Source organism: Lithobates pipiens, unplaced genomic scaffold (genome assembly GCF_037356315.1).
Source record: "Lithobates pipiens isolate NorthernLeopardFrog02 unplaced genomic scaffold, aLitPip1_a1.2 Scaffold_8, whole genome shotgun sequence".
NCBI lineage: Eukaryota > Metazoa > Chordata > Amphibia > Anura > Ranidae > Lithobates > Lithobates pipiens.
Window position 1 is genome coordinate 170,359,091 of NW_027507903.1, and position 16,382 is coordinate 170,375,472.

General features: G+C 40.7%; 1 protein-coding gene across 11 annotated transcripts in view; it reads left to right on the top strand.

Moving 5' to 3' along the window:
• The window catches only part of MAGI2 (membrane associated guanylate kinase, WW and PDZ domain containing 2), a 1,006,736-nt gene that overhangs the window by 920,706 nt on the left and 69,648 nt on the right, over positions 1-16,382 (top strand). For all 11 annotated transcript variants that reach the window (XR_013271122.1, XM_077474033.1, XM_077474035.1 and 8 more), the window contains 4 exons: positions 8,217-8,409; positions 10,956-11,198; positions 14,021-14,206; positions 15,537-15,693. Coding sequence is in view for 10 of the 11 variants with exons in the window: in XM_077474033.1 (XP_077330159.1) it covers positions 8,217-8,409; positions 10,956-11,198; positions 14,021-14,206; positions 15,537-15,693 (779 nt within the window). In the remaining variant the exon portion in view is untranslated. The remainder of the gene's footprint in view (positions 1-8,216; positions 8,410-10,955; positions 11,199-14,020; positions 14,207-15,536; positions 15,694-16,382) is intronic.

Genomic DNA, 16,382 nt, shown 5'->3' on the forward strand with positions numbered 1-16,382 from the left:
ATCCAAGGGCTGGTGCACACTACTCCACATAACATTCCAAAAAATCCTGGAAGTAGATTTTTTTTTTGGGGGGGGGGGGTCTTTATATATTGTTAAGAAATTATCAGACAAAGAAGAGGTGATGAGTAAGCAGAGACAAAGAAGACATGGGTGATAGAAATAAAATATTGACAGCTATAACTGATTTAATTCACAGTGGGAAGAGAATAGTAACATTGAAAATATTTAAATCCAGACAGAATTGTTATATTTATCTTCATTATATTTCTAAAGTGACATCATATTATAAACTGCAATCAATGAAACATAAATTCAATATATTGTGATCCCTAAAAGGGCATATTAGTATGATGGCTTCCACACTATTGTTTTTATTCAAAAGTGGGTTATTAAGGGCTTATTTACACTTGCTTCAGTTTCAAAACACATTAATGACTAGTTTACAATTGCTTCAAAACAAGGCTTCGGACAGGCTTTGTTAAAGCTCTCTGAACACTAGTCAAAGCCCCTGTCGCTAAATAAAATGATTATCTTACAGTCCTGTTTACACCTGCTTTTGCTTTGCTTTGGCTTCACTTCAAAAATGATACCCCATATCACTTTAGTTATGCTTCAAAGCATCTTCAAAGCCTTCATAGAAGTCTATGGCAAAGACTGAAGCCCCACTGAAGTCCTACTGAAGCTCCACGAAGCCTCACCGAAGCCCCATTGAAGCTCCACCAAAGCCCCACCAAGCTCCATTGAAGCTCTAAGGAAAAGCAGGCGTAAACAGGACTGTAAGCTAACCATTTTATTTAGTGAAGGAGCTTTGACTGGTGTTCAGAGATCTTTAACAAAGCCTGTCCGAAGCCATGTTTTGAAGCAAGTGTAATCTAGTCCTAAATCAGAATTGCTGTTTTTTTTCTGCCAGGTCACTAGCTTTAGATATACTTTTAAGAATTATGCCAGAAAGAATACAAGCTACAATTGAACCATTGCCTGAACAATCAAAAGAGGTATTCAAGTAGACAAAACATAATTGAACTATGTTTCGATATAAAAAATACTTACCTGAGCCCCCTCTTGATCCACCAATGTCCACGAGAGCCTTGTCTCTCCAGGGACTTACATTCCTGCTTGGCTTTTGGCAACAGTGGGAGCCATGTTCTCTTGCTGCTGTCAATCACTGCCAGCGAGCCAATCAGAAAATGGAGAGGGTGGGGGCCAAGCCGCTGCTCTGTGTGAATGGGCACACAGAGCAGCGGCTAAGCTTGGGTGCCCCCATAGCAAGCTTTATGAGGGAGTTGCCAGGAGCACCAGCAGTGGGACCAGAGAAGAGGAAGGTTGGGGTTGCTCTGTGCAAAACCAATGCACAGAGCAGGCAAATATAACATGTTTGTTATAAAAAAAGGCTTTAATATCGCTTTAAGGAAAACAGCACTGTCACATCCCCACATGCAGCCTTTTGATTAGCCAATTAAGAAGCAGCAATATACTGATAAGTCATGAACTCTGCTCGCTCTGCTTTATTCTGTCAGCAAATACATGCAGTATATGCAGCAGAAACCAATTAACTCCTAATGATAGACCTCCCATTGCCAGTCTGACTGCTGTTATGCAAGGGATGAATGGAGACAAATTCCAGCACTTAAAGTGTTACTAAACCCACAACCGTGGAATCAGAAGGTATATGTAGTAACATAGACATAACATAGAACAGAGCCTTGGGGACACTCAGCACATGCTAACATTGATGTGTATTTCTTTTTTTTTTTTTTGGGAAGTTGCATATCATCAGCACTGTCCAGACAGAGGGTCAGGGGTCATGCAGCCTCATAGGACAGTCAGAGGAGAATGAAAACTTCTCATACAAGCCTAAGCCAGTGCTCGGCCAAACACTCATATAAGTCATAAGACTGCTATATACTGCTGACGAGAAAACGGAAAATTTATATCAAATACTTACCGTAATTTTCCTTTCCTGATAGGCTCCATGGCAGCATACGTGTGGGTAGCCCCGCCTCCACGATTACCCAATAGGACCCAACTCCCATAAATCTTTGCTCCTGGCCACTATCAGTGTTCCGTAACTAGCCGACTCCAGACATTTGGGAGGGAACTCCTGCTGCCATGGAGCCTATCAGGAAAGGAAAATTACGGTAAGTATTTGATATAAATTTTCCGTTTTCCTGAAAGGCTCCATGGCAGCATACGTGTGGGAAATAACTCGCCAAACACACCCGGGTGGGCAAAATGTCGAGCAAAGAACAAAAGTTTATTTAGCATTGTCAACCGACAAAACTTGCAAACCAAAATTAACAGAAGACAGAGCCGCTGGCTCTACACAGTAATGAGAAACAAAGGTATTAATAGAAGACCAAGAGGCCGCTCTGCAAATAACTTCAGGCGCCACATGGCGAGAAGCTGCCCACGATGTTGAAATACTCCGTGTTGAATGAGCTGTTAATGCCTCAGGAGGAGCCAAGCCCTTTGCTCTGTACGCCCTCTGAATGATCTGAATGATCCAGGTAGAGATAGATCTAGCCGAAGCTTGCAATCCTTTATTCTTGCCATGAGGGAGAACAAAAAGAAATTTCGTTTGTCTAAAGGGAGCTGTGACTTCCAAATATTGTTTCAGCGCGTGTCCTACGTCCAGAGGATGAACATCCTGACTCTCTGAGTTTTTGAAAGTGGGAAGCACAATTTCCTGATTCTCATGGAAGACCGAGGTTACTTTGGGATGCGATCCCAACATGGGAATCAATACTGCCCTATCTGGAAAGAAAGTCAGAAAGGGTTCTTCCGAACCTAGATTCCTAATCTCAGAAACTCTCTTGGCTGAGGTTATAGCTACCAAGAAGATGGTCTTGAGAGTGAGATCCCTTATGGACAGAGGCTCCGTAGAATCCTTTCCAAGGTTTGAGAGAAAATCCAGCACTAAAGGGAGGTCCCATTTAGGAAACCTTGGTTTTCTTTGGGGTCTGAGCCTAGTAGCTCCCTTGAAGAATTGTTGTACCAGTGCATGGTTTGCCCAGGAAATACCCGTAAAGGCTGAAATAGCCGATACTTGGACTCTCAATGAACTGATAGCTAGAGGTAAATCAAGGCCTGTTTGAAGAAAGCTTAGTATGTCTTGTATTGTTGGAGAACTGCAAGAATTTTCTCTGGAGGACATATGGGCCGAAAACTTGGACCATATACGCTCATATACCCTATTAGTACTCCCGCGTCTGGAATTGAGAAGGGTTGGGATGACCTCTTCCGGACAACCAAGAGCTTCTAGCCTTTCCCTCTCAAAAACCATACCTTGAGGTTCAGACATGATGGGCATGGATGTAACCTTGTGCCTTGAGATAGCAAATCCGACCTGAGAGGCAGGGGAACTGGCTCTTGATAACTGAGGAGCAGCAGTAGAGGGAACCAAGGTCTGTTGGGCCAGAAAGGAATTACTGCGAGAATCTCCGCCTTCTCTGACCTGAGTCTCCGAAGGAATTGCAGGATCACCGGAACTGGAGGGAAGGCGTAAGCTGTCTGAAACTTCCAATGTTCTGTGAGGGCATCTATCCCATATGCCTGGGGATCCCTGAACCTTGAGTAATATTTCGGAAGCTTCCGATTGCACGGGGAAGCGAACAAGTCGACTTCCAGGGACAATCCTAAGGTCAGGAGCCAATCGAATACTTCCCGGTGTAGAGACCACTCGTTGTTGTCCAACTCGACACGCGATAGGAAGTCCGCCTGAACATTCTGCACCCCTGGGATGTAGACTGCAGAAAGGTTGGACAAATTCTTCTGAGCCCAATTCATTATTGGCTCCGTCTCCTGTAACAGGGACCAGCTGCGAGTTCCCCCTTGCTTCTTTACGTAAGCCACCGCGGTTGTGTTGTCCAACCTTAGCATGACCGAGGCATTCGCTGTCAGATGATGGAATGACCGAAGCGCCTGGAAGGCCGCTCTTAGCTCCAGAACATTGGAGACGACTCTCTGTGATGGAAACGTCCACCTGCCCTGAGCGACCTCCGAAAGGCAGTGAGCGCCCCATCCTCGGTTGCTGGCATCTGAAGTTACCGTGACCCATGAGATGGGAATGATTGAATGGTGGTTGCGCAGGTTCTTCCCCTGTAGCCACCAAAGAAGAGACGTCCTCATGGCTGGAGTGAGGAATATGCGCTGTGTCTGGCTGGATAAGTCCCACTGTTGTAGAAACCCCTTCTGAAAGGGACGAGTGTGCCACTGGGCCCACTTTACCATGGGAATGGTGGCTGACATTGTGCCAATCACCCTCAGACATTGGAGAGCCGAGAGATGGGATGCTGCAAGGGCTGCATGAATCCTGTCTCGTATGACTCCAACCTTCTCTTCTGGAAGGGCGATAGTACCTTCTGCTGTGTTGAACTGCGCCCCTAGGAAAACAAGAGACTGAGTTGGATCTAGGTGACTCTTTTCTAAGTTCAGAAGCCACCCGAACTCCTGTAGAGTGGAGATGACTAGGTCTTTGTGCTCCAAGAGCTGATCTTTGTTCTGGGATAGCAGAAGAAGGTCGTCGAGATAGTGATGGAGACGAACACCTTTGACTCTGAGAAAGGCCACAACTGCCAAAAGAACTTTGGAGAAGACCCGTGGGGACGTTGTTAACCCAAAGGGAAGACATGTAAATTGAAGATGTTGAATGCCTACTGCAAAGCGGAGGTATTGTTGAAACTCCTTTGCCACGGGAACATGGAAGTAAGCATCCTTCAAATCGACTGATATCATCCAGTCCCCCAGATACACGGACTGCTGGATGGTAAGCAGAGATTCCATCTTGAACTTCTCTTTGCGAATGAAGGAATTGAGATGGGTCAAATCTATTACCGGCCTCCATGTGCCATTTTTCTTTTGAACCAGAAACAAAGGGGAATACATGCCCTCTCCACGTTCTTCTTCTGGAACGGGAACGGCTGCGCCTTGATCCAGTAAAGAGTTCACGTAGGTCAATAGGACTTGTTTCTTCTCTTTTGATTCTGGAAGATTTGTGGGAATAAATCTTAGCTTTGGGGTGCTGATAAAACCCCACTTGTGACCTGAGGAAATTGTTTTTACAGTCCAAAAATCCCGAATTGAGGCCGCCCAAACATGCCTGAAGTGGAGAAGACGAGCCCCCACCTGACAAGTTTGAGCGGGCCCAATTTCAAAAGGATTTCGCGGAATCCTGCTTGCCGGACGAACCCCCTTTTGAGGTATTTTTGAAAGAAGATTGCCTGGATCTCCATGACCTTGAGAATTCTCGACCAGGTCTATAGCTCCGCGCCTCCCTGGCACGATCAGGGCCTTGTCTTCTAGGAAATGGACGCCTTTGATTTTGAAGACGTCTGTCCTGGGGAAGAAACCCAGATTTCCCACCTGTAGCCCGGGATATGGCAGTATCCAGCTTGTTACCAAACAAAGATGACCCCTCAAAGGGAATACGGCACCAGGCCTGTTTGGATGCTGGATCCGCCAGCCATGGACGGAGCCATAACGCACGGCGAGCTGAGACTGCTGCTAACATATCCCGAGATATCAGGCGGATAACATCAATAGATGCCTCCCCCAAAAAGGCAGACGCCATCCTGATTTCTTGAATAGGGGAGTCTTTTGCTGATTCAATAGAAATACCCCTCAGGAATTCCTCTACAGAATCAGCCCAGGATTCTATGGCCTTGGATACCGCTGCCATTGCAAGCACTGGTTTGCAAGCCATTCCAGAAGTCAGATATATCCTCTTAAGGTCTGAATCGATCCGCCTTTCCAAAGGATCTTTAAAGGATACCGTATCCTCTAAGGGTAGGGTTACATATCTCACCAAACGCATGAGCGCTGCATCCACCAGTGGTGCTGACTCCAGGTGCTTCACATCCTCTTCTTTAAAGGGATATAATTTCAGGATTTTTGACTGCATGGAACCCTTTTTATCCACCTTGCTCCATTCCTCGGTAATAATGTCACCCAACTCTGAAAGGAAGGGAAAAAAATTGTCGCTCCTTATTGAGCTGTTTAAAGAACTTTCTCTGCTTTGGTGGGGAAGTAACAGGGTCTTCCCACTTCAGAGCCTCTCTCACTGCTTTGACCAATGAAGGCACCAGTCCATAGTCAAAACCTAAACCAGGATCCTCACAGTCAGATTCACTATCTGAGATGGGAGCAGATAGGCGGCTTGGCTGAGAGGATTCCCATGTCTCCTGCAATGGGTTCTCTCCAGGTGGAGGAGCCAATAATTCTGACGGGGATTCACACAGCTGTAGAGCGTCCCTCTCCTGCAGAGACTCCTTCACAACCCGTCTTACTATTGACTCCAAACGCTGGTCTGCATCATCCCTTTCATCTGCAGCTTTGGAGAAGCAATGATCGCATAAGGATACGTCCGAAGGAACAGGCATCCTGCACCCCCAGCATGATTTTTCCGTACGCTTGCTGGAGTGAGCAGCAGGGGGGTGAGAATAATTCTTATTATGCTGTTCAGATCTTGACCTATGCTGGCTAGATCTTGAGGAGGATTTATGGCGGTGTGATCTTGATGATCCACTGCGTCTAGAAGTGTTAGGTTGTGGATCAGACCCAGAAGGGCTGTAAGGGTAAAACAGACAGAGAGAGAAAAGGATATACAGTCAATCCTACCTATGCCAAACACTCTCTCCAATATATAAAAAGCATAAATACTAAAGACCTACCTAACATGAGCGGGCTGGCCACTAGGAGGCAGTAAGGCGTCCATATTCACAATAAACCCACAGTTTAAGAAACACTGCAACTAAAGAGAAAAATAAAACACACATTTTTTTTTTTTTTTTTTTTTTTTAAAAAGCATTTCCCCAGCCTAAGGGACACGCTCTTACCTTAAACCGCCGCGCTGACAGCCCCGGGAAGTCGCTGCGACCACTGCAAACATTCCCAGGGTTCTGACAGCTTCCAAAGCCTTTTAAATTTGGCGCCCGTGACGTCATCGCCGACGTCAGACGCGAGGCGCTCGCGCGCATGCGCGGGAACCAAGCCTCGGTCTCATACCGGGTTCGCACATGCGCAGAACGCCTGCATAACCCGGAAGTAGGAGAGAGGTTTGCTGGAACGCGGAAGCGAACGCAAACGGCATGGAGGAGACCGCAAGACAAACAAAAGAAATACACACAAATACAATGCTGCCATGGATAGATAAAAGGCTCACCACTCCACCAACGATCACCTGGCCGAACGGACTGGAACACACACGCCATACCTCCAGCAGATAATGGTCACCCATAACAACGGGACACAGACCGTGCGCACTCAGGTAGGAAATCCTTTCTTCAGCGCTACTCTGCAAATACTCTCCATACCCTGCTTAACAGTCAGGGCCTATCGGAGGAAAATTTCTCAGTCAATCAGCCAATCGATCGTCGTGAAGTTTTATTTCCAGGAAAGAAACCATCTGGTCCTACTGGGGAGGACAAAAAAGGAACACTGATAGTGGCCAGGAGCAAAGATTTATGGGAGTTGGGTCCTATTGGGTAATCGTGGAGGCGGGGCTACCCACACGTATGCTGCCATGGAGCCTTTCAGGAAAAAGTATTTAGCAGTTTATATTTACTAAAATAATTGCATTTTCATCTTCTGTTTAATATGGGAGACCAGATATAGTTAATGCAGGGTCCTGGGTTTAGTAACACTTTACGATTGGCATGTACAAATACATTTAATGTATTTTAAAAATATTAAATTGCATTAAACTGTGTTCTTTTTAATCTGCATAGAGATCAGATTTAATATAGTCCTAGCGTGTTATTTTATTAACAAATTAAGCATGCTAACTCCTACACTGATATTTAAAGCAGGCTTTAACATTTTAGAAAAGAAAAGGGAAAGTTGTACCTGATTATATTGGGTATTCATGCATAATGTGTGGGCCTCTAAATTCTGTAGTGTGCTGTATGTAATTACTATATGTAAAAAAAAAATATGTGCGATACATTTTTTGCATGAAAGGAGCAATAATATACCTGCAAGCCTGGGAGTTGTTTGTAGCTAATGAATCGCTGGGCAATTATGTACTAGCAAATCAATACAATATTTTGTATCAATAATAATTGTCATAATAATTGACAATCTGTTACTTTTTCCTTTTTCTTATTTTAATTAATAATCAATCAATCCTAGTGATAAATGCAACATCACATTATATACTGCTCTTGCTAGAATTGTCAAAGGTTAAACTGATCAGTAATTGACCACTTTTCTCTATTTAGATTTTAATTGGTGCTGTGATAGCAATGGGCTCAGCAGACAGAGATGGCCGGCTACGGCCTGGTGATGAATTGCTGTATGTAGATGGAATTCCAGTTGCTGGTAAAACTCACCGATATGTGATTGATCTTATGCATAATGCTGCTCGTAATGGACAAGTCAATCTTACTGTGAGAAGAAAGGTGCTATCAATAGGTAGGTTACCCACCACATACCAATTAAAACCCACGTAAAAATTGTATTTATAAAATCAATGTGTTATTTTATCTTGATTCTTTATCTCATCCTATTAAGATATGACTATCCCATTACTTAAATTATAACTAAAGGCAAAACCTTTTTTTTTGTTTTGGATAGAGTGGAGAGGGATTAGAACGTCTGTCAGTTTTTATTGCTGTCTGTACCCCCGTTTAGGAGATGCACCCTCTCTATTTGTCCAGTTTACCATTATTATTGAAAGTGAAAGTAAAAGAAAATCCCACATTTTGATTTGTCCCCAGAAAAGTAACAGAGAGGAAACCTTCCAATGGGGATGCTAGTTCTGGTGACCTGGGGGTCCCCAAGTAATATCCTTAATTTGTAGGAATCTCCTCTCACTTCCTGTTTGGCTATGGGACAGGAAGTGAAGGGAAATCTGTCATTGAGATATCCACTGATCTGCATGATAGCTTTGCACAAATTCCTTGTGTCTCTAATTTGAAGTAGACTAGAAGGACACTTCTAGTTTATGTAATAATGAACTAATGAGTATACATAGATTGAAAAGTCTATCAATTCCATTAGAAATACTGCAATACAATTTTGTTAGTCATTATTACTATTTATTTAACTAAAGTTACCAGCTGTTAAACAACAGATGATGTTATGTTTGTGGGGGACCACTGACCCATCAGGACCTATTCACAAATAGGCACCCCCCCCCCCACACACACACACCCAAACCCCAGTCATAATTTATATCCCAGCATTTGTGTAATATTAAATAATTCACTTATGGGCTGTAGTAGGTTTTTAACAGCTCTTTCTGCAGTAATTTCAGTAATAGGACATATAGATGGATTACTGTGCTGTCACGCCTCCTTGATCCAACATTATAAATTCCAAGAATTATTATGGCAGGTACCAGACTCCCAGTGCCTCAATTCCTTTATTATACCTACAATTGCATTACCTAGATAGTGACAGTAAAGTGCTAAAATACATCTGGCCCGATGGCTGCTTTGCTATGGTTTTTTAAAAGCTCAATGGAGCACTGCCTGAGATGGCACACTGCAAAATTGTCGGGCTTTCATTTATTTAGTAGATTAAAACAAATTGTCTTGCAGTATTTCCCTGTTTTTGTGCTATAGTTTCTTCCTTTTATTTTTGAGATGTCAATGTTCTGCTGATTAAAAGGTGCTCCACAGTAGAAAGCTACCATCAACTTACTTTGCATTTCTTGATTTGTACTAAAGGATTTCAGTTTGAAAGTTGTATGAAAGTATATCACTTTAAAAGCAATTTCAGGCTGATTACAGACTTCTCCCTCATCACACCTTTATCACCCTCATCAACTGTATATACTGTATGCTTTAATTAATTAAAAAAATAGCTTTTTTTGGTGCCACTCTACCATGCAAGCCAATTTTCAGCAGATAAAAACAGGGATGTACCTATGCAGTTCTGAACAGCAGCTTACTAATAAAGAAAAACATTTAAAGCTACCCTGCCACTACATTCAAAAATATCAAAAATGTGAACATGTGAAGAAAGCAGATTTATGCTTACCTGTCCATTGGCCGGCTTGGTATCAAACATCCCTGTATAGCAGAGCTCCTGGTACTAATCCTATTTAAATCCTCAGTCTGGTCGGATAATAGTCCCCCCTATTGGCTGCTGCCATTCTTCCTGCTGTTCCCTAGTCACTGCAGCACACAATAGCGTTGCAGGTCAGTGGGAGAAACAACAGCAACCAGCAGGAGACATACCATATCACACACCCAAAAGTGTGGACTAGGATTAGTGCTGGGAGCTCTGCTAGAAACTGTACTATTAGCCAATCGTGTGCATGAAAAAATATTGTTTTTTATTTCCCTTGCATGTGATTGAGTGTTCTTTGCAAAGTGAAGCTTCCTCTCAATTACTAAACTTTGGAGCGAATTCCCTTGCAGAATGCAACTGTAAGTGGAATGTGCATAGACTATTTACCTTTAGTAAATCAATCTCAAAGGCATTTTGGTTCATCTTCAATATAAATTTGTAGCATAATAGCCCTGTTAACCAGTCACTCCTCCATTCTCCGCTTATCAGTTATGTATATAGCTGCATAAACAAACACATTTATATATACATTGTGATTAAACAGATGCATAGGCATAATTATCTTCCTATATATTTTTGGAATTTTTAAAGGCAAGAATGTAGATCCCTATATACTAAAATGGTTTGGTGCACTCATGTACTGAGCAGTATGTTTTCGCTACTAAATGCTGTAGCTTCTTCAAAGTGTATTGACCTTATTTTGACTTCTCTCACAAGTTTACTAGTTGCTTGTACGGGCAGGTCTGTAAGACACATTTTCTGGGTATAGCTTTCTCTTTCTGATAACTGAAGAAACCAAACCCACTTAGACTTCCAAAAACGTAGATATTTGCAACTTTTTTTAAATGTCTTACTTTGTATTACTTTCTCTAATGTTTAGAATGGTCTTTAGTCTTTGGTTTTCACAGAGAAAAGAGCCATTATTTTTTTTTTCTTTACAGGCGACAATTGTCCAGAAAATGGCAGGAGTCCTGGCTCTGTGTCAACACATCACAGTTCCCCTAGAAGTGACTCTGCATATCCAAACAGTAATCATACTACACAAAGCAACGCTTCACCTCCTGAGGGATTTGCCAATCAGAACTCACAATCCAGTGATGTGGTCATCCATCGAAAAGAAAATGAAGGGTTTGGCTTTGTAATTATCAGCTCCTTGAACAGACCAGAATCAGGAGCCACAATAGGTAACTTAAGAGTATTAAATGAACTGTATTAAATAAAAAGGGAAGGAATTTATATATATATATATATATATATATATATATATATATATATATATATATACAGTATATATATATATATATATATATATATATATATATATATATATAGTATGCATTTATTAGCATTACTAAATTGCATAAGTAATGTAAAACATGTTTAGATAGTAGTTTCCCCCATCACCCCCCCGTTACCTAAGCCCTCATTCAATTCAGCACTGTGCCCATCTGTAGCAGCTTTCGCCCTCAGTTCCTGGTCTCACAAGCTTTGCTGAGGGTCGGGAACAAGCCAACATGAGTGCCCCATAGAAAACCATTTGCAATACTTCTTGGATGTCTCCAGCCCTGGGTCCTGCATGATGCTACATCCATTGATCACTACCGTTTATGCCAGGGGTAGGCAACCTCAGCCCTCCAGCTGTGGTGAAGTTACAAGTCCTATGAGACATTGCAAGACCCTGACAGTCACAGGCATGACTCCTAGAGGCAGAGGCAAGATGGGATTTGTAGTTTCACCACAACTTATTTGGTTCAGATGTTGTCAGGCATGTGTGGCAACCACCAGGTGAGGAGTATAAAGACAAGTGTGTCTTGCCTACAGTCAAGTATGGTGGTGGGAGTGTCATGGTCTGGGGCTGCCGCAACTGGGGAGCTACAGTTCATTGAGGGAACCATGAATGCCAACATGTACTGTGACATAACGTAGTAGAGCATGATCCCCTCCCTTCAGAGACTGGGCCACAGGGCAGTATTCCAGCATGATAAGGACCCCAAACACACCTCCAAGACGCTCACTGCCATGCTAAAGAAGCAGAGGGTAAAGGTGATGGACTGGCCAAACATGTCTCCAAACCTAAACCCTATTGAACATCTATGGGGCATCCTCAAATGTAAGGTGATGAAGCACAAGGTCTCTAACATCCACCAGCTCCGTAATGTCATCATGGAGGAGTGGAAGAGGGCTCCAGTGGCAACCTGTGAAGCTTTGATGAACTCCATGCTGAAGAGGGTTAAGGCAGTGCTGGAAAATAATGGTGGCCACACAAAATATTGACACTTTGGACCCAATTTGGACATTTTCACTTAGGGGTGTACTCACTTTTGTTGCCAGTGGTTTAGACAATAATGGCTGTGTGTTGAGTTATTTTGAGGTGACAGCAAATTTACACTGTCATACAAGCTTAACATTCACTACTTTATATTGTAGCAAAGTGTAATTTCTTCAGTGTTGTCACATGAGAAGATAATAAAATATTTACAAAAATGTTTTGTGAGAATATATATATATATATATATATATATATATATATATATATATATACACATAGTGTGTGTGTGTGTGTGTGTGTGTGTGTGTGTGTGTGTGTGTGTGTGTGTGTGTGTGTGTGTGTTGTAGTGTACATTTACTATTCGGGTTTTTGGTATAAATAATCCAACACATTTGTGCCCTGCAATTTTAGATTTTTGTATGCTACATATTACTTCCATGTTTCAGTTTTCCTAGAAACATTTTTTGCTTCTACAAAGTTAAATCTTGATAGTCTAAAGTACAACTACCCAATAAAAAGGACTTATAAATCTGAACAAACAGTCCAGGAAAAACAGTTAACTGGATTACTATAATGCATCTTAAAGTCACAGAATAGGACCTAGGGGAATTTAAAAAGCATGGTAATTTTGAAAGCATTTTAGTAGAGAGCTTAGCATAGGTAATATTGCATAATATATACAATAGATTTCAATAAATATCACTACATTTATATACACAATTGTTTTATGCGCAGAATAATATATGCCTTAAATGCTATGCAGTAAAGTGCTATAAAGGTAAAACGAGACTTTAATTTGAATTTTGTTGCACTTTTCCGTTAATCTTTCCCTGCCAACACTTAGTAGTACTGTAAATGCATTTTTTCTGCGTTTTGTTTTTTTTATTAATTTTTTTAAGTATTGAGTATTATTTAAACTTAGATTAGCCTGCCAACTGCAATGTGAGCTTCAGATGATTATCACCTATAACAATCCTTTCTCTTATAAAAGGAAGAACTGATAAAAAAAACGTATTTTAACATTTAATGTTTAGGTCCAGGTTAATATTGCCGCCAATGCTGCATCTGCTGGGAACACCTTCTATGTTAATTGCATTACATCAACATGGCATATATTTGCTAGAATAAGCACAAAACATATGTTCTAATGAACTGAAAACATCACTTTATGCCCATTTCCCATTTGGACATATCAAGAAAATTAGAATGTACTTGATGTATTTCAGCCATGAAGAAATAATTATGTTTAAGTTATGAAATAATCATATTGTACAATACAAATTTTTAGGCACAGAGAAGGGTAGAGGGGCTTCTTGAAAAAAAAATTCAGAGGCCTAGGATCTAAAAAATACTGCTCCAACAGCCATAATGCCCAGTTTGTAATTGTGTTTTTGTGTAATTGTGTACATTCAGAATGATAGACGTAAAAAAAAAAAAAGTTCTAAACCATACATACTCCATCAAACACTTTAAAAACATGTTTTTAGCTTTACATACACATTAAAATGTAAGTCAATCTAAAATTGATGTTTAGCTCTTAAATGCAAGTAAAATAAATTAGTTATTTGTCTTGAGAATTTTGGCATGAAAATCTGTGTACCCGAATTCCCAGCTTCCATCTGACTGCTGTCTTCATTTATTTTATACGGTTAAGAATGAAGTAGCGGAAGTTGGATGCTCTAACTTAGCTTATTTATTAGCAATGGCTAATACCATTTTGTATGATTTTCTTTACAGCTGTACCACATAAAATTGGCCGAATTATTGAAGGAAGCCCTGCAGATCGCTGTGCAAAGCTGAAAGTTGGAGACCGGATTTTAGCTGTGAATAGCCAGTCTATAATCAACATGCCTCATGCAGATATTGTTAAACTTATTAAAGATGCAGGTTTAAGTGTAACACTATGCATTGTTCCTCAGGAGGGTAGGTATCAGTAGGCATTGGTTACAATTTGTTATATTAAATGTACTGTAAGTTATTCTAATTTTACATTTATGTGATAGAACACCTTTAAGACAAAATTCAAAACTGATATTAAACTAATAACTAGAAAGCAAACTCTCTAATTATAGCTTAAATCATTACTGCATTCATATAGCATCCACAATTTATACAGTGCTTTGCATACTGTACTTCTGCTTCACTCCCTTCCTTTAAGGAACTTGCAGTCTTTTCTTCTTAGTTCTTACTGAACAATGTACAACATATTTGCATATATTCCCCTTCCATTATTCATCCTGCCGCAGTGTATTAAAGGTGATATAAATTTTCAAAACTCAAATTTCTCCTAATAAGGAGTGATAGAACATAGTAATACAAAGTGTAGTATTATTGGACTACACAGAGCCCAAAAACAATATCATCCCACCCTACTATAGTGTACAAAACAAGAGCAAACACACACACACACACACACACCACTCATATCAATCAATCCCCCCCCCCCCAACAATAGACAGGAGAGCTAAAGAGCCCACATCCATGGTACCAGAAAGCCAACAAATTAGGGATAATATACCCTCAGATTTACAATTGCTGAGATAGCGGAATATCACTCCAAAAAGAGCTTGATATGTCGAGCCAAGGCTGACAGATTTTGGAGAACTTTGGGGCAGGCCAGAACCTTATAGATCAACTTGAAGACAGGTAAATATTTATTTACCATACAATAAAATTGTTGTATTGAGGATGCAGAAACATTTTCCACATCAAAATGATTAGTTCCCTAGCATAAAACAATAGCATATGAATTAAAGTTTGAGCATGTGTCCGATGTATAAAGTCATTCAGAATATCCAACAGTCCATCTCCGGGGTGTGAGGTACAGGCAGATGAAGAGTGCTATCAAAAAAAGTAAATGGTTATTTCCAATATGTAGATATGATAAGACCAAAACATATGTAGAAAAAATATGTAGGTGGTCAGCTCCCATAGGACTGCATCAAGAACAAGCAGCATAAAGGGAAATACTTAACAGGTGAATATTACATCTGGTCTTTTGGGAGCTACAATTTAGAAAATCAGTGTAACAAAACAGTTATGAAATGCCCAAAATAACTAGAAGGGTTCAAGTTTTGAGCTGTTTAATTGCATTTGACATAAAGTGAGAGTTGGAAAGATATACCACATAATGGATTGTAAACAGTATTCGACATTTAAAATATAATGGACACCAATTTTATTATACTTATTGTATCCCCTTGTAAGTTTAGGAAAGAATGTGTTATGTGTTTGACACTTTTGCCTTTTACAGATTTAAACAGTCCAGCGTCTGCACCCAGTTCAGAAAAGCAGAGTCCTATGGCCCAGCAGCACAGCCCCATGGCGCAGCAGAGTCCAGTAGCCCAGCACAGTCCAGTAGCACAGCCACCTCCCCCACAGCCACTGCAGTTACAAGGCCATGAAAATAGGTAACTTTTAATAAGTATAGTAGTTATTCTAACAGGCCCACAAATCTTTTCAAAGAAGAAGTCAACCTTTTTAATGAAGGCACAACTTTTTTGAGCTTATCTCTATTCAGTGTTTGATACAGTGTTCTGATTGTGAGCAGAAAGGTTTTACATTCCAATTGATAGTTATGGTTGTTCTGTTTGTTAACAAAAGAATTATTAATTGAAAGATCATATACAGTTCTCAGTAATCTTTCCACAAAATTCTTTCCTGGGTTAACTCATATACCCCCATGCATTCTGAAAAGCCATTAAACTGTGGGCTGGATGTAATAGAAGTAAAGCATTTTCACTTTTCAAGTAAATTTGCACTTTCACATAATTGTTTTTTGCTTGCACAGGATTTGAAAGTGAATATTGACTTTGCTTTATTGAATTTTACAATGTTGTACTGATTTCAGTCATCCAATCATGTGCAAAGAAGTGCCGTGAGTGTTTTTTGCAACGTTTCATGAACATCAATGGGTATTCTTTGCAAAGTGAATTTTTACTTTCTTTCATTCATTAATATAAGTGAAAAAATAACTTTTTTATTGAAAAATTCACTCTGAAAGTTACAATTCTCTACTATTTTAGTAAATCAGGGTCAGTGTGTTATCATCCTGAGATCATTCAAATGTAAGGACCCATTCACACTGGTGTGTTAAAGT